At 34.7% G+C, this 23,207-nt stretch overlaps 1 protein-coding gene across 2 annotated transcripts; it reads right to left on the bottom strand.

The window, feature by feature from the left end:
- Positions 1–206: 206 nt before the first annotated feature.
- On the bottom strand, positions 207–23,207 carry POLE2 (DNA polymerase epsilon 2, accessory subunit). Of its 2 annotated transcripts, XM_039329509.1 has the most exons (20): positions 23,130–23,177; positions 19,119–19,231; positions 18,598–18,698; positions 17,276–17,351; positions 16,680–16,757; positions 16,424–16,517; positions 15,850–15,924; positions 15,257–15,340; positions 14,733–14,789; positions 14,387–14,435; positions 11,862–11,934; positions 8,161–8,333; positions 6,909–6,998; positions 6,604–6,658; positions 5,916–5,975; positions 5,765–5,842; positions 5,192–5,300; positions 4,401–4,577; positions 3,856–3,923; positions 207–2,114 (listed from the first exon to the last, which is right to left on the bottom strand). In XM_039329509.1, exons 3-20 carry the CDS (start codon positions 18,635–18,637, stop codon positions 2,096–2,098), a joined length of 1,455 nt encoding a protein of 484 aa, XP_039185443.1. In that variant the 5' UTR covers positions 18,638–18,698; positions 19,119–19,231; positions 23,130–23,177; the 3' UTR covers positions 207–2,095. The 2 variants fall into 2 exon arrangements, with proteins under 2 accessions (XP_039185443.1, XP_039185442.1); XM_039329508.1 differs by lacking the exon at positions 19,119–19,231 and having other exon boundaries at positions 23,130–23,207.

The following is a 23,207-nucleotide window of genomic DNA, read 5'->3' as shown; positions in this document are numbered from 1 at the left end:
CTCAGGAACAAAGGAAGCATAGATGGAATCTTACATTGTATACGGAATCTACTTTGTGTAACATTCAGATAGTTTCTCACAGGTTAGCTCCATTTCTCATGGGAATACAATGAAGGCAGTTTTTACTTTTATACAATGTTTCTAAATATGCATTAGGTCATTCACGTACTGTTAATACAGCTTTTGCTAACAGCTTTCTTTTCAGAGATTATGCAGACACATGATTTTTGCTTTTAGTGATTTCTCATTATTATTATTATTATATTTATTCTTCTTTATTCTATGTTATTCTATTTCTTTCCCACATTACTATGAAGTCTAAGAAGTCATCTTAGAGTACAAACATTATTAAGTTTTGTTACCCCTGAACATTTTTGGGATAGTGCAGCAGAGTAGACCCAGCCCTCAGTTCCCTTGTATGCCTAGAAGGCAAGAAATAAGCTGCTGGTATCAGGAACAACTACTGCATCTGCTCTTTCAAATACCACTTTTCCTTGGCTGGCACAATGGTGGTCATACTCGCAGGGCCCAGACAGAAAAGAATAAGCAGATGTAGTTACCAATTCTGTAAGCAGTAGATATAACTTTTCTTGGGTAATCATGCCTTAGCTCAGTGTGCCATTACAGCTATCATACCTGTTGTGATGGCCAAAAGCAAACTGCTGATAAGTTGGAGAGGATCATACCCAAGTTCCATCAATCGAATTTCTCTCGTAATCCAACATGAAAGCACTTTTTCAGCAAATAACTTAACATTTATTCCCGTCTTATATAGCTTACTAGACAGCCCATGACTTACTGGGTCAACATTTCAGAGATATTTTCATAGCACATTCCTCAATGCTTTTGAACAGTGGCAGAGCTTTTAATGTATTGCAAACTTTTTACAAATTCCAAGGAAATATTCAAAGATGTACCTTCTTTAAAAGTAAAACTATATAGCATAGTCAAACATAGCAGTTGATCACAGGAAATGTTTTATGACATATGTCACAAAAAGCTTTATAATTTTTGCCATAAAATATTTTATAAAAATTGTCACATTCAAATTCCATGGGAATCATGGAGTCAGGAGTTTGGGTGCATACTTTAAATTAGCCCATTTGAAGTACCATGTATAAAAAAGTTTGATGCATTGTTTCGCCCAGCTAAAGGTTACGGGAACAAGAGTTTTAATAGTATATAAATGTACTCAAGGCCATTAATATTTTAAAATAACTTAAGACTTCCATTGTGTGTGATCCTTTCTAAACTTCTATCAGAATAATTCCTGAAACATGCTGTTGGTATGTACAAGTAACTTCTGGGCAATATCCTCTTTCATTTAAAAGAAAAATTGTTTTAATTTTCTAACATCTTTCCTTTTAAGACATTATTGATACTTTACAACAGGAAAAGAGCAACAGCCTTTATTGCTCTTCTAAATTCAGATCAGTTGTAGATTTTAGCTTTTTTACTTTGGGTCATGATGCCTTTAAATTCTGGGCGTTGTAGTTCTAACTAAATTGGAGGCATTGGAGTTTGGGATAGCTGCTTTAATATTTAAGGATATTACACTAGTTCTGTAGTTCATAAAGGAGAAAAAGTTGAGCCACTGAAATGGTTAAAATGCTATAGCGAACAGTTTGTATGCAGGTGTCTTAAAAAGTTATAAAACCAGTGATAGTTGACTTTTTCTCCATTTTAGATGTTCCATCTTGGTTGCATAACATGGATAGGGATGTTTTAATTTGGTCATTTTTAAAGGCCAGTATTTCCTCCCATATACAGTCCTGTTTAAAATTGTATATTTGTTCTAAAGAATATTCATGTTACTTGCTTACTACTAATTAGAAGAAAATTAAATAGATTTTTGCTTTGAATATTTTGGAAGTGAGGAGCAGTAGAAAACATTTTTTTGTAAATTATTTGAAGTATAAGATGTGACACATGAATGAACATCATTATATAAAAAGGTATTTACAAGATATATAATACATAAGATATATTAGCAATAACATGTAGTTACAGTCATGATCCTAAATTTTAAGAAACACTTGTAGTACTTCAATCATTTTAAGGCCACAAACTTTGGCTTATTCTTCCTGATTGAGATTTAGAGACCATGGAGTTTGCTGAAAATTTAAAACAAAAACAATGTTAACTTTACTTGTAACAGCATTGGCAGTTTTGAAACCAACATTGTACTTTTCTTAAAGTATTTAAAGAGTACTTCTTTATCCTCTGCACTGAGAATTAAGTGTAAGTGCCATTATATACTTGTCTGAGATTACATCAAGGATTAAGACTTGATAATACAAAACAGACTTTATTTATATATCTTACTGAATTATTCACACATATATTTGTCCTGGAACATAACTTTCAAAAATCAGATAACAATATTTAAAAATACAGAATAATCCACTATATTAAATTCAATTACTCAAACCAGATGGAAGGAAAAGCAAACCTGGAAAACACAGGTTTTTTTAAAAAAAAACTTCAACATTTATACACTAAGGCCACTTGTTATTTAAAAGTACAAGGTTCACTACATAAAAAACCTGTGAGGAAAAATATCCAATTGGGTCTGCTTAATAGTAGCCTAAGTAAAATGGCTCCAAATTGTTTATAAAGCTCAAGCCCCGATTTAATAACTGGTACAGAATTGGTGTTCCATGTTTTGATTGCTTGGTTTCAACAATCTGTCAAGCAAATTCTGTATCTTTCTAAAGCGGTCCCATAGTATATCTAATTTGGGTATAGTTATAAATCATTAGTCATGCCAAAATACAATTTCTCTAGGGTATTTAGCGAAAGGACATCATTAATCTTGTTTATTAGGTGACACTCTGTGGATGTATTTAGGATAAATACTCTACTATTATCAAGTTCAGAAACAGGCTGAATTATATTTACTTATTCATGCTCACAATGAGTATTCTGTTTTTTAAGTTTCAATTTCTCTATTGAGATAGTTTTGTAATTTGATTTAGGACTTTCAGGACTGACATCAACAATCATTTGCCTCCCTTTTCTATTACATTAGGGTACTGGATAGCTCAAGAAGATGCTTAAGTTGCAGAAGCCAACTCAAAGGCCTAATAATGTCCATCCGCTTTTTAAGGGGTTATAGTGAGCCTGAAAATTAATCAGGCAATAATTTACACCAATACAATTATGAATACACGAATCATTTTGCCCTAGAAGAATTCCAGATCCATTGGGAACCCTCCCCAAACATGCTCAGCTTGATATTATTGGGAACAGCTTGTTGTTAAGAAATTAAGTCACTATATCCCAGTATTGTATACATTAGCTCTTCAGTTATGTCAAATATAGTTAATAGCCTGCAAGGTGTATTTGGAAGTTTTCTACATTTTACCTACCTAGCTAACATGAGCCACTGTTACCACATTGGTCCAATATCAGTTTATTAACTGTAACTGCTTCCATATTACCAAATCTGCATTTATTTATAGCACTTTCAAATATGAACTAAAGACAAGCTACCTTTACTTCTGAGCACAGACACCGTGCAGTCTGAAAGGAAATCCTTTCTGCAAAAAGATGTCTCATTACCTTATCCTTGTCAGAGCTGTGCCCTTCAGCACAATAACCCCTTCTTTGTTACTGTTCTAGTTATCTCTTATTCCTGAATTCTTATTATTATATCTATATAAAAGCACATATTTATTTTACATAGACATTAATAGTGATACAAAATAATGGTGATAATTTATTTTGTCAAGTTATATTTATTCAATAACTCTACAACTATCAAGTTGTATCTGTTTTTATCAGACAGCATGAAGAACAGTAAATTAGATGTTCTTCTATACTCAGTAATTTTTCTTTAAAAAGTGACCTTACCTGTCTTCAACAGTTTTGCTCGAGGGGTAGAAAACTTTGAATGAAAATCCACTCCTTGGAAAAGATCCCTGGTATTTAAGAAAAACAGCATAGGAAAAATTTTCATCCATGCCATCTTCTTGAATATATGCCTTTTCTTTAGGTATAATTTTAAAATACATACTTAACACCTCTAAATATGTTCAAATACATCATGTAGTAACACTTTATTAATGAAAATTAATACGATAGTAGTCATTACAAATTAATTTTTTCTTTTATTTTCTGTCTATAATAAATAATTTTTAGCCTATCTTAAAACATTTGAAAATAAGATGGATGCTATGACAGAAAGATTATTTTTAATGGCAGAAAATGCGACTATGCTTCATAATGATGCAGACAGTATTTATTATGAGAAGAACAACAAAAATCCATGATAGATACTATCTGGATGATTTGTTAGTCTGGGATTTGATCAGCTTTGTTATTTCTAATATATTTTGCTTGTTAGAAACATGTTTTCATCATTGTTTGAAGATGGAAAAATATAAGCACGATCTTACCGGATTTATACAAAGGCAATCAGTGTTGGTTACAGTGAATGGGTCATATTTGTCAGCAAAAACAATCAGATCTGGCAAAGGGTAAGTTCTCAAGGTGTAGTCATAGGCCCAATAGATAGGGCTGACATTAAGAGGCAATGGAGTCAAATGTCCTTGTGATAAAATAGTTTTTACAAACTGAAAGGTGAAAAAACAGAGCTATTAAATTACATATGACGGTAAACTGATGTTACAATTCTTTCCAAACATATGACCCCTCAACTCACCATGAATTATTGCAAATAAATAATTACAGATTTCAAAATTGATTTTGTCCTATTTGTTGGTCAGTAAAATATGTTTGTTAATATACCTGATTGGTTTACAGGTTGTAGAACCAGATCTAGGATTTATTTCAATTCCCTCAGTTTTGAACGAACTTGAGAACACTGTTCTGAGTAGTATTGTGAGATTCCCTTAAAATTACATCATCTAAATGAGAGTAATTACCCTGCAGAGCTGATGAATAGCTGCAGAATATTTCAATGAATCATTCTTTGCTGGGAAAATTATTCTCCATTTTAGTGAGCATATTATCTTTTAATATAGTTATTCCACTAAGTTACATGTTTCATTCTGTCTCTCATTTTCTCTGCATTGTTTCCATGAAATCTTTGTAAACTTGTTGGATGTTGTCTGCCCAAACAGTAACATATCAGTAAGAACTCACATACTTCTTTCAATTTCTTAGCCAATCAAAATCCCTCAACCCAAAGATTATTTCAAAATATTGAATGTTTTTTTGATCTTACATGATTAGGAATATCCAAACTACTGTTAGGGAAACGAACACAGTTACGGCACATCTTGTTTACCAAGTCTTCCCGAAAGATTATTATTTCCTGTGTATAGTACTGGACTCTGAAAGTAACAAATGCAACTTTTATCTCTTCTGAGGGTTTTCTAGTTACCAAAGATAATTTACCATTAAGTCCAATATGCCAGCAGCTCTGTCCCAAATTTTTATATAGATTTTGTTGTTAAGTAATAGAGGTACTGTAAGTGGTCTCTATGTACCTGCAACCTCAAAAATACTTCCAGATTACATTGTTGAACTCCTAAATTTACCTAATGTATCCTCAAATAGCAGTTTCAGTCCATTTTTGTGGTTTGGGAGGGGGGAAATGGAAGTTGGACTTCTAGAAATCAACATTTGGCAACAAACAGCTCAAATTCCCATTATGGAGCAAAATTCCACCTATCATGGAATGCCAGTGTTTTTATACCATCACCAAAAAATAAATAAAATAGGAGCATATTCGTGACCATTTACTCCAATCCTGTGCCCAATGAGGAAACCCCCTATTATTAAATGGGACAAATACCTGCAAGGATTTGTTGTGAAAACTGAAAATGGCACCTGTTGTCTGAATTCTTCAGTAATGTTTTCAGTAAGTGGTGGCCTAAAAAAAGTATATGTGTCAAAGCATCCTTCAGTGACATAATCTTGTTATAAATATTAGGTCAAAAATGTACCTTGGTAAAATGGAGCCTGGACCAGGGTCTTCAGAACCAGGAACAAATACAAATCGACTGCTACAAATAACGAATGAATACATTTGATTTAGTATTGCTGGCAGGTATAAAATGAAATATTCATTAAAATTTAGTGTAATGTTATTAAAGATAATTAGGGTTTCAGAAGCTGGGGAAAACAATATTTGGCTTGAATTAGGCAACTTTCCTGGGAGTTCTCATCAGTAGAACCAGAACTTCCAAAATAAAGTATGAAGGAGTTAAACTGAATGCAGCTTCCAGTAGCAGCATCTACCACACACCAGGACACCAAAATGTTGACATGCCTATAGATATCATGAATACAGCTCAAGTACGTCAGTTAGGGCCCTTGTATGATGTCACACATATTTTTATCATTTGCTATCGTACCCACAATGCACTCTCATGGCCTCCAAGTCTGACGGATGAAGAAAAAGTCATAATACTTCTGGATTTTGTAACTTCAGTTCCCAGCTAATACAATACTCATCAGAATTGTTTCAGTAGAATTTTTAGCTACTTTACAAAATATATTAAGCTCAGTTTAAGTCTATATATATATTTATAGCTGGAATAAATTTCTGCATGGGATGTTTTCTATGTGATTAATGTGAGATACAACTGTTCTATAAAGATTTTTTCACCAAGCAAATACTATGGAACATACCTTTCATGGATACTGGGATATTCACATATTATATCTGCTAGGGCTTTCAAAGAACCTAAAGAAATAAAAAAAAAGTACTGTACGGTAGTTCTTTTCTTTTCCTCTTGCAATCTTCATTTCAGGATTAGAAAACAAACCAGAAAAATAACCCCATTGGGGTTCAGAAGGCAAATATAAACCATACTTTTATAAAGAATAAGCATTATTGTCTTGAAAATTCATATGTAACTGACATATAAAATATAAAATAATATATTAGTTATTCAAAAAAAAAAAAAACCAGGAAGTTGATGGATTTCAAGTACCTTTTAGTGACTGAATTTGATTTTTTCCATATGGAGTAGAAGAAAAATTCCCACAGAAAAAAAAACAAGTTGGAGGCATGGCCGAGTAACCTAGATGGAGAAACAAGGACTATTATTCATATTTCGTTTGTAGGAAAGCTCTTCTCCATTGAGAATGATATAAAACATCACTGAGGAAAAATCAAAATTTGCATCCATCTCACATATCAAAACAATATTTAGTATTATTCTAATGGTAAGTCTATTTTTGCCTGTCAATTCATTTCATTCGCCCTTGCAGCTGAGGTTAGTTTGTTCTATAAGCCTTGAATTGAGAAAACAGTCAGGTAACTGTTGAATTAACCTGGACAAATTTGCACTTGCTAAGGAAGGGCAACAAATAAATAATACTTGAGGCTGAAATATATGCTTTTCTTTACATGCAAAAAGTTTATTAAAAGTTTCAGGCTAACTACTTAAGTTAGGTATTAAGAGTTCTGCTGAATCACAAGTCCATCTTGCCCAGCAACCAACACTTTTAGAAAATATTAAAGCATATTGACAATGCCTCTTTAATGCTTTTGCCTCTAGGCAATTGTTTTTTAATAGTTCATTACCTCTGTATAGTAGCGTTCTACTTTAGCACCATATTTAAAAGCTGTTAATATGTCTCCTTGCTTTGTGAACTAATTTTCTTTGAGAACTATATAAAAAGGCTGTCAGTTCACAAATGGAAAATGAACTATGATTCACAGGTATTTAATTGTGGAGCTGAGGGTAAACCCAAAATTTGTGTGCATTAAGTATTGCCCAATTATGGAAGGAAAGTCTCCTTTCTTGGAAACTTCAAATGTCAAAAAAGCAGCCATCCTCAACCATTTCCAAACCTGAAGCTAGAGACAGGAGCAAAGCATTTTCCACAGCTTCAGAGTTGCAGCTCAAGGGTGAATAAATAAATAAATAAATAAATAAAACCTGGGCAGTCATAATTAAATATTCTGAGATAATTATCAGATACAAAATGTGGCATGCTAACCATATCGTGGAGCAAGTTCTATAAATGTATTATGTGATGATCTGCTCTGCAAAAAGATAAAACTCCTTGCCTGATTCTACTACCAGCAGATATCACTCAAAGATCAAAATTCTATATTATAAACTTGAGTAAAAAAAAAAATTCTTAAATTGTTTCATTGCATAAACTGAACAGCTTGGAATACTTCAGCCTTTCCTTTGAGAAATCTAGCCCATATATGTGGAGCAACAGGGTTACCTGAAAACATAATACGGAGATTTTCTAAAACTTCTGCTTGGTCCAGCCAAACATCTGAAAGGAACACAAACATGGCATCCTCGTTTTCTTCCTCCATTTGTTTCAGTTTTGCAGAAGATTTTACAGAGGTTGAAGAAGGCCCTCCAAAAAAGTTAATGTTGCCATAATATGCCCTGTAGCATAAACAAATATTTACAGGTTGTACTGAAGCTCATACTTCTCTCAAATCATGCAATCAGGTTGCTCTTTATTTTATGAAGTAGAGGTAATCCTCGAATTATGGCCACAATTGAGCCCAACATCTCTGTTGCTAAGTGAGACAGCTGTTAAGTGAATTTTGCCCCATGTTTCAACCTTTCTTGCCACAGTAATTAAGTGAACCGCCATAGTTGTTAAGTTAGTAACACGATTGTTAAGTGAATCTGGCTTCCCCATTGACAGTGCTTGTCAGGTCATAAAAGGTGATTCCGTGACCCCGTGACATTTTAATGTCATAAATATGAATCAGTAGCCAAGCATTTGAATTTTGATCACTTGACCATGAGGATGCTACAGTGGTGTAAGTGTGAAAAACGGTCATAAGTCACTTTTTTCAATGCCATTTTAATTTTGGTCACTAAATGAACTGTTGTAAGTCGAGAACTACCTGTATATTACACATTAAAAATAAACCCAACTCTCACAATTCACCTTCACTTAATTATACAAAGTTTCTAATATTTAAATATTGTTTAATCACCTGTATTCCCAATTCATGGAACCATATTACAATCTGTCATAAGCCATTTTGACCAAACTGCTGCCACAAGAGTTGCCTCGTAAGGAGATGGGCAGGAAATAAATTTAATAAATAAAATAAAAATAAATAAAATTTCCAACTTGAAAAAGGGAAATCAACTTTATTTGCCTTATAATCTGCTCTAATAGTTATTTTAAAATGTTTCACTCCAAAATTAAAAAGCAGGAAAATTCATTTTTGCTGCAAGCTTATTTTGGGGGGAATAATAGGGTGCGGTTATTCATATCCAATTTTAATGACATTACAATCTCAGATTTCCCAAATTGTGATTATGGGCAACTCTCAATTTTGAATCTGGAAACATTTTAAAAATAATTCCAAAGGTGATTTTTCAAAAGGCAATTGAACTGGACTTTCATTTTTCCTTGAAGGCATTTTATTTCTCATCCAAGAAGTCTCTTCAGTTCTGATCAAGAAGTTTCTTCAGTTCTCGGAGGTTTTCACAATAGAGAAAGGTACTAGACAGGGGTGTCCTTTATCGCCATTGTTGTTTGTTTTAACATTGGAAATATTATTGATCAAAATTCGAGAGTCTCAGGAAATTAAAGGAATATATGTTAATAAAAAAGAATATAAGTTAAGAGCTTTTGCGGATGACTTGGTTGTTACTTTGTCGCAACCTGATTATTCTGTAGTAAACTTATTACAGTTGATTCATCATTATGGCTTGGTCTCGGGTTTCAAGATTAATGTAAATAAGACCAAAATTTTACCTAAAAATATGTCTAGTCAGGAGAAGCAGATTTTGACTAACCTGACGGTTTTTGAGATTGTTAATAAGGTAAAATATTTGGGGGTGATGTTGTCTGTTTCTAATGTAAAATTATTTAAAAATAATTATGAAAGGTTGTGGGTCAGGGTACAGAAGGATTTGAAGAATTGGGAGAAGTTGCAATTATCCCTCATGGGAAGAATTGCAGTGATAAAAATGAATATTTTACCTAAGTTTCTTTTTCTGTTTCAAATGTTACCAATTTTGAAAAATGAGATTAATTTAAATGAGTGGCAGAAGGGTCTTAATAAATTTATCTGGGCAGGGAAAAAGCCAAGGGTTAAGTTTAAAATTATGCAAGACTTCCGTGAGAGGGGTGGACTTAAGGTACCAAATTTGAAATTATATTATGATGCGGTGGTTTTAACACTAATCAGTGATTGGGTAAATTTGACAAACTCTGAGATACTTTATCTAGAGGGATGGGACTTACTTTATGGGTGGCATGCCTATTTAATATTCAATAAAAAAATGGATTGGGCTTTTAAATCTCATATCTTAAGAATCTCTTTACTTAGGATTTTGAGAAAATATTATAAAAGTGATTTCAAAGTACCATTATGGGCTATACCTTGGCATGCGATAGAAGCAATAAAAAGAGGGGTTAAAATGGATATGGTGTCCTACAGACAGTTACTTAAATGGGATTGACAAAACTGGCAATTAAAATCACGGGAAGAGTTAGCACAAGAAAACTTTATTTATTCTTGGTTCCAATATAGGCAATTATTAGACAGATGGAAGATGGATTGTAAGGTTGGTTTTCTTAGAGAAGATGAAAATCTTATCAAGCAAGTGAAGGATTCAAGACAAACCCACATTAAGAGAATTTATGCGGTTTTAGTTGAATTGGATTCAGAAACGGAACTAATTAAAGATTGTATGATAAGATGGGCGCAGAATTTTGGTGAGCCAGTTTCATTGGACACCTGGGAAAAAATTTGGGTGAGAAATGTCAAATTTACACAAGCACAGAATTTAAGGGAGAATTTTTATAAAATGTTTTATAGATGGCACCTTGATCCACAAAAAATGTCTTATATGTACCCTGACGTGCAACCCAAATGTGGGAGATGTGGTTATAAGGAGGCTTCCTATTATCATATTTGGTGGTCATGCAGAGAGATAAAAGCATTTTGGATCAAAATATGGTGGAATATCCAGAGAAGTTTTAGAAGGAGGGTAAAATTTACTCCGCAATTATTTTTGTTAGGTATTGTTACAGATTGTGATACAAAGGAGGTTGTATTGATGGTAAATTTGATTACAGCCGCTAGGCTGTTAGTAGGACAATATTGGAAGAAGGAATCCTTGCCTACATTGCAGGAATGGTTTCTTAAAGTAGCTTATCTGGCGGAAATGGCAAAGATCTCGGCTTTCTTAAAGCAGCAAACGCAAGAGAAGTTTCTTGCTGTTTGGGATAAATGGATAAAATTTATACAATTTAGATTGGGTATACAAAAATATTATATAGTTTTTTCATAAGTTTTATTTTTATATATATTATAGATAATCTTTTTATATATATAAATATAAATTTCTTAATTTAATTTTTATTTTTACTTTTTAAGCCTATATTCTGCTCTGGGAAGCTCAGGGGGGGGGGAAGGGAGGGGGGGGGAAGGGAGGGGTGGGGTTTTTTTTTTTTTTTATATGTATTGTTTAGTTTTATTTTTTTGTATATGTTGTCTCTTGTTTTGTATTCTTTTTTTTTTGTAAAATTTATAAAACTTTTAATAAAAAAAAAAAAAGAAGTTTCTTCAGTTCTGAGTAGTTATTTTTAAATAAAAATATAGTACAAACGTACGGCATATCAGTCGAATAAGCTTTTCTACTGTATACCTTACCTGTTTCTACTTCTCTCTTTTTCTATCTACCACATTGTAATCCATTCCCCCTCTAAATCACTTTTTTTTTTAATTCTCAATCAGTATTCTGTCCTGTTAAATAATTATGGGACTGTCTTTTTTAAAGATCTCATCCTCCTTAAAGTTTCTTTTGCAAGAATTTTTGTAAACCTTGGGATTTTTACCCCACAATTACTCCATTTTCATGTCCGTAGCTGCTGATTTTTTTCTTCCATAAACACATAAGCATCCCTCCTGAGGTTATTGGAAATAAGTAAAATACCTAGTGGTGGCAGAAGGTTCTATAGGAGGAAATCCAAAAGCAGTGACATGAAATATTTCATCTTCATACCAGCCTGTGGAATACAGTAAGCAAAGTTCCTAGTATGTTTATCATTATTTCAAAAGGAGAAACAATACCTATAACTATCGTGTCAATCTAAGTCTCTCACACAAAATGAGAGATTTAATCAGAATGATCAAATTTAATCAGAATATTTTGAAAACAGTTACCCAAAACCAGTTACTCAAAGGTTCTTCAGTTGTAAACTCATCCAAAATACATTGTTTTTGCTTCTAAGATTTCATAGTAGAACTATAGTTAATAGGAACATTCACATACCATACTTATCCATCAAATGATTAACTGGTGAATATATTCTCCTAAAGCCTTGTGAACTGGCAAAGCAATATTATGTATAAACAATTCCCTGTAATTTGCAAAATGATTTTCATAACCTAATACAGAACGATATTATTTCCAGCTTACTAGAATCCACAGTGTACAGTCATGACTGGCAGTAGGTTAGTCTCAAGCAGCAGTTCTCAAACATTTTGGTCTTGGGACCAAAAAGGATCTGGACAGACTTGAACACTGGGCACTAACTAACAAAATGAAATTCAATGGTGAAAAAAGCAAGGTTCTACATTTAGGCAAGAAAAACCAAATGCACAAGTACAGCATAGGTGGCACCATGCTCAATAGTAGTAACGGTGAGAGGGACCTCGGAGTCCTAGTAGACAATCACTTAAATATGAGCCAGCAGTGTGCTGCAGCTGCCAAAAAGGCCAACACCGTGCTAGGCTGCATTAACAGAGGGATAGAATCAAGATCACGTGAAGTATTAATACCACTCTTCAATGCCTTGGTAAGGCCACACTTGGAATACTGCATCCAGTTTTGGTCACCACGATGTAAAAAAGATGTTGAGACTCTAGAAAGAGTACAGAGAAGAGCAACAAAGATGATTAGGGGACTGGAGGCGAAAACATATAAGGAACGGTTGCGAGAATTGGGTATGTCTAGTTTAACGAAGAGAAGGACAAGGGGGGACATGATAGCAGTATTCCAATATATCAGGGGCTGCCATAAAGAAGAGGGAATTAAGCTATTTTCCAAAGCACCTGAAGGCAGGACAAGAAGCAACGGGTGGAAACTCATCAAGGAGAGAAGCAACCTAGAACTAAGGAGAAACTTCCTGACAGTGAGAACAAGTAATCAGTGGAACAGCTTGCCTCCAGAAGCAGTAAATGCTCCAACACTGGAAGTTTTTAAGAAGAGACTGGACAGCCATTTGTCCGAAATGGTGTAGGGTTTCCTGCCCGAGCAGGGGGTTGGACTAGATGACCTCCAAGGTCCCTTCCAACTTTACTACTATTACTATTACCCCTTTACCTTCTTAGAAATGATTTGAGGATCCCAAAGAGCATTGGTTTAAATGGGCTATATCTGCATTGAAAATTAAAATGTATACATTTTAAAATACTTATTCATTTGATTTTACATAACCCATAAAAGGGTTTCAGGGACCCTAAATTTTGCAAATCACAGAAAATTTGTGAACAATATCCTAAGCATAACTAAGCATAATGAGTGAACTGGTCAGTGGAAAAACGACCAACATCAGAAAACAAACCAAAACCAATATAATATGTAACTATTATTTAAAAAAAGAAATAAAAGGGCAATGTGGTGACCTAGTGATGAAGATGCTCACCTTTCACTTGGAAGGTTAAGCAATTCAATCGCCCCGATTCTACCCTGAATTAAAGGGTTACAGGGTTGTAAAAAGAAAAAAATGAAAAGAGAAATTAAAAAAATGGTTCACAAAACCTTTATATTCTTGGAACATTTTAATGTTGCTATCATACTGGATTTGCTATTTTCCTCAGAAAGGAAATGTAATGTAGTACAGCAAGTATGTTCTTGAACCAGTTACATAAAACTCCACTGAGCAGAAAAATAGGTGTTTTCATACTTCTGTATTCAAGCCTCTTTTCCAATAAAAAAACAGTAAATTTAAAGCATGAACAAGAACTTCAAATATAGAAGTAGCACAGAATCTTCTTACTGTCAAATATGTATACTCTACAGTGTCACCTACAATATAGACTGGTTAAGTTCACATTAAGCTATGGCTTGTTTAACTATGGCTAACTAAGTAAGCCATGATTCATTACAGTGAAACATAAATAATGTTTTATAAAATAAATGGCTAGAATTACTAAGTCAAACCATATACCTCACAATATGGCTTACGGCTTAATGCAATATCTGAAACCTACTGTTATGGGTATCTTATACTGTATGTGATTTATATGTGACAGGAAAAAGCATAATTGTTACATGAATTGAACAGAATTATAGATCAGATTCCCTGAAACATGCTGGATCACCAATCAGACTTTACTGAAGTAGTGTAATTAAACTAGCAAAAATGATTATATACAATATATTTTATTTCATTTTATTTTTTTATTAAACTAGAACACAATTTATATATATACAGTCCATTACAGAACTCTTACCTTCTGTTAAAACAAAACATGACTCTGTATATAAACCACTGTGGAACTGGTATTAATAGTTAAGGGCAATATTAGACAACAGTAAACCAGTTAGAAATAACCATTTGTAACAAACTGAGCAATAGCACAAAATTTGATAGCCAAAATTAAGGTTTCACAAAAATATGTTGCTATCTATCCCAATGTAATATTAAAAATAGAACCCTTATCTCCATGAATCGTAACTTATCATTTAACATCTAATTAGATGAAAATCTTAAGCTGCCATAATGCAAAATATGCTTATAATTTAATTTAAATAAAAGATAAGGCTTCTGTTTGTATTGTATATATAGATAAAGGATATTGCTTTACTAAGGTCTAATAGCACTACTCCAGTAGGATCTTCCAAGAAAAACTTTCCCTTGAAAGGATTAGAAAAAAAAAACCATTAAAACGCAGTTTTAATAATTGCTCACAAGGTAAGATCATATTCCTATCTTTTCCCAACATCTATTTAACAATAATTAATTTCATCAGTTTGGTGTAGTAGCTAAGGCACTAGACTAGAAAGCAGGAAACAGTGAGTTCTAATGCTCCTTAGTCATGAAATGTGGCTGGATGACTTTGGGCCAGTCACTGTCTCTCAGCCCAACCTACCTCAGAGGATTGTTGTTGGAGGAAAAATAGGAGGAAGTTGTGTTGGATATGTTTGCTGCCTTGAATTATTTGTAAAAATTTGTAAAAATCATAAAGCCAGGAAAAAAACCAACCAATAAATAATGTTAGTATTTAGGAATAATGTTCTTCTCTCTCCTAGTCAACTGACACAAATCCTATCTGTTACCATCAGAATATGGCACAGCAGATCATTGATACCACACAGCTTACCTCCTTAAGCTGGGTGATCATGCCAAGAACAATCACTTCCCCCATTTTGGCAGAGCTACCCAAGAGTGTTTCTACAGTTTTGAGCTGGAATCAAGAGACACCAAATTAGTAAGAACATTAAAGGTGGCTCACACCTGACCTCTTTAAGACACTTTTTCTGGCCCTTGGAAACCATCCAATCTCAATTATTCCCCAAAATTGAAAGCAAAACCTGCACTTTTAGATGAGATACAATGTCAAATAGATCTCCCCAAATTACTCTCCAACCACTTATAGTCCCATTCCTATGCAGTCCTCAGCTACTCCTCAATGTGTAGCCCACAAGCACCAAAAGTTTGCCCATCTATAGTCCCCTATTTCAAAGCCTTCAGTAGATCTTCAGGCACAATAAAACATCACCCCAAATTTAAAAGCAGCTTTGTCCAATCAAATGCCTTCCCAAAATATTGAAGTATGTCACCAATCATTCCCACCCTGGCTTAAATTTATGGGAAATACCGTCTAAAACATCTTGCAGGAAAGATTATTCTGGGGAAGATTACTCCAAAGATTGAGATCAATTTAGTTGTGTGTCATTAGCATTTTGATTTTACCTGAAATTTACTTTTGCTTTCATCTGTGTGTGTGCCAACAGCAGATGGTGTGAACAATTCATGCCTATGGGTTCTCTGCACAATAATAAATATGAGTCAATTAAAAAGAAAAGTAATATGAAGTTATGATTTCAGCATTTGTTTTCAGGCAGCACTACTCTCAAATTCTTATTCAGAATAAGAATTGTCTTTCGTGGCTTTTAGACTTCATCCAACTCCAAACATAAAAGGCAGCAGAGAAAGACTGTTGAATAAGCCCTGCTGTGACTATCCCACCCCTGTAGAGGAAACCCAAATAACTGCAGAATAGTACAGCTAATCTCTAGAACTCAATGACAGAATAACCCATGAACTACTACCCAGAAATTGATCTACATTCATAAGAAATATCTAAGACAGTTCCTAGCAAGGATATGTAGGACCGTAATAATAATTTATAAATATCAGAATAAAAGTCTCCCTTGAAGTAAGCTAGATTCTTGGTGACTCGTTCTCTCAAACTGAACAGTTTCAAAAACCTTTATATTATGATTAAGCACTGAGTGAACTTAAAATTTCTTTCCATTTTTCCTACCTGTTGCAAAATGATATAACGTTCACGAAACAATTCTGCTTTATCCCTGGCAGAGCCAAATAAATTAGGTGCAGAGTGGTCGGTCATAGCAAGGCTGAAATAAATTTATACTTGGGTAAAAAAATGTATTTTTAAAAGGAAATAAAACACTGTTTAAAATAAAACTGTTTCTTCTAAAGGAATAGGAAATAAATTTTACATAACTTTAAAGTAGTTGAAATTCAATTTATTTAACAATTATATAATAAAAACTTACGGGAGAAATTTCTTTCGTTCAGAATTGTAAATATATCGTGGAATATCAAAAGCTCCAATAATGTTGAAAATATGTTCTCTGCAATAAAAATACACCTTTGAAAAATTCTACCATAGTGTTATCAGTTTTTACATTTATAAATAAATCATTTTGCATTCCATTTTAATTAGATACTATTTCAAGTTATTTTTTAAAGTGATTATATAGCTGTCTTATAAATTAAAGAGTAATTTGTTTGGTCCTTTTGCCAACTCAAGAAATGACCCGACTTGATCTTTGTAGCATCTTAAAAATATTTAAAACAGTATGTAACATAACACAATACTTGTTTATATTGTAGAGTCTATTGTAAGGTAGAGCCCTTGAGCAAACAAAATAATTGGTATTACAGAAAACCACATTAGTATTTACAAAATTATACAGAATCTTGTAAAACAAGTTTCTTTTAAAATACTATTATCTATATTCCCTGGTTTAAGCCATAATGCTTCTAGACATGGCAAATCAATAGGGGGAGACAGACACAGGACAATTAACAATGTGATTGCAAAAAACTCCTGGTGGTATTTGTTTTAAAATAAAGGAAGCTAACATACAATGTTTCATCTATTGATCTGCTGCACTCCAAGACTGCTGCTTCCACCATGGACCTTTCAATCATGTTGCATGACACTGAAAAGAATATTCCAAAATATTGAGCTGAGTCCATGCAATTAGAGACAGAAAAAAATCATTTTAAATGGTATTAAATCTCTTCAAAGTAAATCATGATAGAATTGCAAACATTTAGAAAGCATGACCTCAAAGCTCAAAATAAAGTTATACATATAGAATACTTTAATTAAGAAACTTCCAAAGAGAAAACACACCCCCAAATACTGACAGGACAAGCTACGATATATACACGCAGAGAGTAAACCTATCACTACAACCCTTCCGAAAGAGCCAGAAGATCTGGCTCTGCAAACTGGTCTGGGGCCCCAATGGGAGCCTGTCATTCTGGAAGTGATTAATGGACTAAGATAAGACCCCATCTTCTTCCTTGGTGATCTTGTTCCTTTCCTTCCCATCTTGTCAATTTTATATCAATTTTGGTGCTAATATTTGTTTTAAAGTTTTGTCTGTTTTTATGATTGTAGGCCACTAGAGTCTCCTCTAAGTGAGATGGGTGGCATATAAATTTAATAAATAAAAATAAAATTGTGTTCTGCTTGATTGTTTGCCTGGTTGCCTTGTCCTCGATTTTTCTGGGTGTTGGCTACTGGAGAAGACGTGTTCTGGTCTTTTTGTTTCCTTCTTAAAGTTTTTATTGTCTCTTTTGAAAGTTGTGTAAATATGGCTTGTTTCTAAGTGTTTATTGATGGTAGAATTGTCTTCATGCCAAGCTTCCAGAAAATCCCTAACAATTCTGGATTTAGCTTTATAATGTTAGTTGAAATTGTGATTGAATTGTGAGATTAAGGAATTTTCATCATATTTTCTGACTGCTTGTTGGTGCTCACAGATGCACACAATCCATATAAAACCTTCTAGAACATCTTAAATAAACCAAAAAACTCAATAGCCCAAAGGTAAAAAAAAAAAAAAAAACCAGGAATCTTCTGCAATATACAGTATAAGGCAGGACTGTCAAACTGCCGGCCTGCGGGCTGGATGCGTCATGCCGAAACCGTGCCCATCCCAGCTCCAGTAATGGGGAAAAAGTCAAGATATGTTGCGACACGTGACGTGGCGAGTTTGACACCCCTGGTATAAGGACTGTAATAGCCACTATGTAGGACAGACAGGCCAGCAGCTTTCAATATGATAGATCACATAATATATCACACATTATGATGAACACCACAGTTCTGCACTGGTGCTTCCAATAATTAAGAGAATTTTTTTCAAACGTTAAGAAAACTGAAAGTTTACTTACAAGACTGTTTTTCAACAGCATCAATTATATTTTCTATCATGTCTTCTAGTTCCACTTCATTAACTTCTTGAAGAGCTTCTGTGAGATACTTTGTAGCCTCCCTGATTAGTAATAAATATTCAGATTACTTCCCCAAAGCATCTGATAGACACTTATAAAAGAGTAAAATATTAATAGAAAACTTTTCCAGTTCAATCATCTGGGGTATTTTTCTAGCCACTCTGATAATTCTAGTTATCTTTCCTAGATAGTCACAGCTTAATATTCTCTACAGTAAATATGGATAATATGTTGCGGTGGTCAGATCAATTCACTGATAGAATACTAATCATGTCTTTCAATTTGCACAAAGCTTTGATAATAGCCACAGTTTAGAGCAGGGGTGTCAAACTGCCGGCCCGCGGGCCTGATGCATCATGCTAAAACCGCGCCCACCCCATTACCGGCAATGAAAAAAAAGTCACGACACATCACGTGATATTGCAAGTTTGACACCCCTGGTTTAGAGAATGGATAATGACCTCAAGAAGTTGTTTCGATTTCTCAAAGATAAATGTGGAGGCACTTAGCTTATGACTGTATTTTGTTTCACTCAACTTTCCATTAATATGTTGAAGAGTTGTTATTTGTCAAGCTGCAAGTATAACAGGATCATTAAATAAAAGTTAGTATCATTGCCTAGGTAAGAGCTGTCCACTGCTTTCTGATTTCAGATCTTTGTGTTTATTTATTTGTATCCCCTCCTTTATTATTTTTACAAATAACTCAAGGTGGCAAATATATCCAACATACCTTCCTATTTTCCCCACAGTAATAACTCTCTGAGGTGAGTTGCGCTGAGAGAATGACTGGTACAATGGTCACCCAGTTGGCTTTCACGGTTAAGGTGAGTCTAAAACTCAGTCTCCACTTTCGTCTAGCATGCTGCTTTAACTTCTAGACCAATACATTCCATACAACACTGTGCACGTGCATGTGCACGTGTGTCCAACATGATTTAGTTCTACATTGTAGACATTTTCTTAATGAATGGCAGGTCTCATGTAAGATCATGTATCATTGCTTTCATGCAGAAAGTATAAACTTCTTTGATTTACTCAGAAGGGCGCAATATCTAAGTCACAGGCACTTATGATATGAAACATTTAGTTTTTGAAGAGGCATTTTCTAAAATGTAGGTCTATATTTGGTTTACTAACTGAGGTCTGTCTTGAAATTTTATAAAATGTTAACTGGAAAATAGTTATATTCAAAAATATACTATCAATAACAGGATATTTGTGTTTTTTCTCCATTTGTGTTCTGCACTTTTTCTGTTAATTGCCATCGCAGCTCCAACCAACATTAGTCAGCTACCAACTTTACTACCAATGACAATAAAGATTGTAGTTTAACACAGAGATTGTACAGATAGTCCTCAACTTACGACAATTGAGCCCAAAATTTATGTTGCTAAGTGAGACAATTAAGTGAGTTGCTCCATTTTACAAACTTTCTTGCTACAGTTGTTAAGTGATTCATTACAGCCTCTAAGTTAGTAACATGGTTGTTAAGTGAATCTGGCTTCCCCATTGACTTTGCTTGTGAGAAGGTTGCAAAAGGTGATCACATGACCCTGGGATACTATAACCATCATAAATATGAACCATCTGCCAGGCTGCTGGTCGTGTGAAAAATAAGTCACTTGTCATTATTTTCAGTGCTATTGTAACTTTGAACAGTTGTGAACTGTTGTAAGTCAAGGACTACCTGTATTTGTATAACATGCTAAACACTAGTTGCCGTCATAATTTAACTTGACATAAGGTGTTAGGCAAAATGTGGTTACTTTACAGTCAATGTGTCATATGAGTCTGGGCAACTGTCTTTGTGAACCAATTAAATTAACTCTGGGTAAATGTGTTATGTGCATATAACCATAAATGTTACTATGGCAAACAAGGTAAGATATATTTGGAAAATAAAATCTTGAACTTCTAAATATCTTTATTACAAAATTCTTATGGTTGTGTTTACAAAACATGTTTACCAATTTTTTACTGCACTTTGACTTATTCAGTGGACCCTATTTCCAAAGATCACACCACAAACTTATTTGTAGTGGGCTCAATCCACTCTATACTATGCTAATAAATAATAATAATAATAATAATAATAATAATAATAATAATAATAATAATAATAATAATAATGTTGAAAGGGACCTTGGAGGTCATCGAGTCCAACTCCCTGCTCAGGCAGGAAACCTTACACCATTTCAGACAAATGGCTGTCCAGTCTCTTCTTAAAAACTTCCAGTGTTGGAGCATTCACTGCTTCTGGAGGCAGGTTGTTCCACTGGTTAATTGTTCTAACTGTCAGGAAGTTTCTCCTTAGTTCTAGGTTGTTTCTCTCCTTTATTAGTTTCCACCCGTTGCTTCTTGTCCTGCCTTCAGGCACTTTGGAGAATAGCTTCACTCCCTCTTCTTTGTGGCAGCCCCTGAGATATTGGAACACTGCTATCATGTCCCCCTTCATCCTTCTCTTTGTTAAACTAGACACACCCAATTCCAGCAACCGTTCCTTTTTGTTTTAGCCTCCAGTCCCCTAATCATCTTTGTTGTTCTTCTCTGTACTCTTTCTAGAGCAGTGATTCTCAACCTTTTTAATGCCATGACCCCCAACCGGTCGTAAGTCGAGGACTACTCAACCGGTCGTAAGTCGAGGACTACTCAACTGGGGCAGCACCGTTTGCAGACTGGGACTTTTGGCAGGCTCAGCAGGGCAGAGACAGCCTGGACAATTCCTATTGGCTTTTGAAAGCCAATAGAATTAGACTCTATTCAAGAGAGTCTATTCTATTGGCTTTCAAAAGCCAATAGAATAAAGGGGAGTAGCACAGCTAAGGAAAAGGGGGAAAAAATGGCAGACTGCGTCGTTTGGCGACCCCCGTGAAATGGTCGTTCGACCCCAAATGGGGTCCCGACCCACAGGTTGAGAACCACTGTTCTAGAGTCTCAATATCTTTTTTTACATCATAGTGACCACAACTGGATGCAGTATTCCAAGTGTGGCTTTACCAAGGCATTGTAAAATGGTATTAATACTTCATGTGATCTTGATTCTGTCCCTCTGATAATGCAGCCCAGCACTGTGTTGGCTCATATTTAAGTGATTGTCCACTAGGACTCCAAGATCCCTCTCATAGTTATTACTGTTGAGCAAGGTACCCCCTATACTATACCTGTACATTTGTTTTTTCTTGCCTAAATATAGAACCTTACTTTTTTCACCATTGAATTTCATTTTGTTAGATAGTGCCCAGTGTTCAAGTCTGTCCAGGTCCTTCTGTATCTTAAGCCTGTCTCCTGAAGTGTTGGCTATTCCTGCCAGCTTGGTGTCATCCCCTCATCCAAATCGTTGATGAAGATGTTGAAGAGCACTGGGCACTGGGCTATATTGTATTTAACTGGTTCATGTCCAGAATTAATTGTGACTTATTTTTGATTAAACATGCAACTGAGGTATTCAAAAAGGAATTTACACTCAGCAACATCTTAAGAGATGCAATCAAATGCATTACTTAGAACTGTGGTGGCGAACCTATGGCATGCGTGCCACAGGTGGCACGCAGAGCCCTCTCTGTGGGCACACAAGCCATTGCCCCAGTCCTAGGCCTTCAGCTGGTTTTTATAAAACCTTTTCGCTTTACGCCTCTGCCACCGTGTGCAAAAAAAAAAGGTTCAATCAATTTCAACTTCTCCCATCTCTCACAAAGTTGGAATTGATTGATTGAACTTTTTAATCCCACCCAGTCTGCTGTTGCCACCAAAGCCACATCCACCCAATGGGCCACGCCCACACAATCAGCCACATTCACCTGGCACCCGACGATACATAAGTGGGTTTTGGGTTGCAGTTTGGGCACTTGGTCTCTAAAAGGTTCACCATCACTGCCTTAGAATAAGTCTGATAAGTGCAAATAAACGTACTGCACTGTAAGTCAGTGTTTCTCAAGCATGACAACTTTAAGTGGATAGGGAATCCTGGGAGTTGAAGTCCCTACATTTGAAAATTGTCAAGTTTGGGAAACATTGCTCTAAGTACTTATGTATAATGTCACTGCTGTATTGTTTCTTCTGAACACATTCCATCTGGTCTGTTGCGCTTGCCAGGTTCTATTTTATTTTAAAAAATTTAATTTTAGTTAATTTAGCTCCTAACTGGGTAGTTGGGAGCTGCCCAGAGTCATTGGGAGGAGGGCAACATACAAGTTTAATTGTTATATTTGAGAAGTTATAGCGCATTAGTACACGTTACACTGTAAATCAAAATTAACAAGCCACAGTGTTAAAGAGGAAGCAAAGCAAAAGATGGTTTAACAGATTAGCCTAGTTCAGTCAACACATTAATCGGACGGTTTGATTTTGGTTCAGACATCGTGTTTCGTTAAACATAGTTTATAGTTTCCTTACTCAGAAACAGCCATTCAGAATGTTAACCGGTATTCAGATTAAAGACTTTTGGGAATTGTTTTCCTTTCTATTACTCACGCGCGGAGGACCAAGCCGTGCATTTTGAAAGCAGCGCCCACTTTACTTCTCAGCTTCTCCGCAGCCATCTTGAACGGT

This window comes from Crotalus tigris, unplaced genomic scaffold (genome assembly GCF_016545835.1).
Source record: "Crotalus tigris isolate CLP2741 ecotype Arizona unplaced genomic scaffold, ASM1654583v1 scf7180000024398.1132909, whole genome shotgun sequence".
Taxonomy (NCBI): Eukaryota; Metazoa; Chordata; class Lepidosauria; order Squamata; family Viperidae; genus Crotalus; species Crotalus tigris.
This window is presented reverse-complemented; position numbering and strand designations above follow the sequence as displayed.

Coding starts and splice junctions, on each gene's coding strand:
- POLE2 (XM_039329508.1), bottom strand. CDS start 23,197: ATGGCTGCGGAGAAGCTGAGAAGTAAAGTGGGCGCTGCTTTCAAAATG. Junction 18,699..23,129: donor CACGGCTTGGTCCTCCGCGC/GTGAGTAATAGA, acceptor ATTACTAATCAG/GGAGGCTACAAAGTATCTCA. Junction 5,843..5,915: donor CCAGGCTCCATTTTACCAAG/GTACATTTTTGA, acceptor TACTTTTTTTAG/GCCACCACTTACTGAAAACA.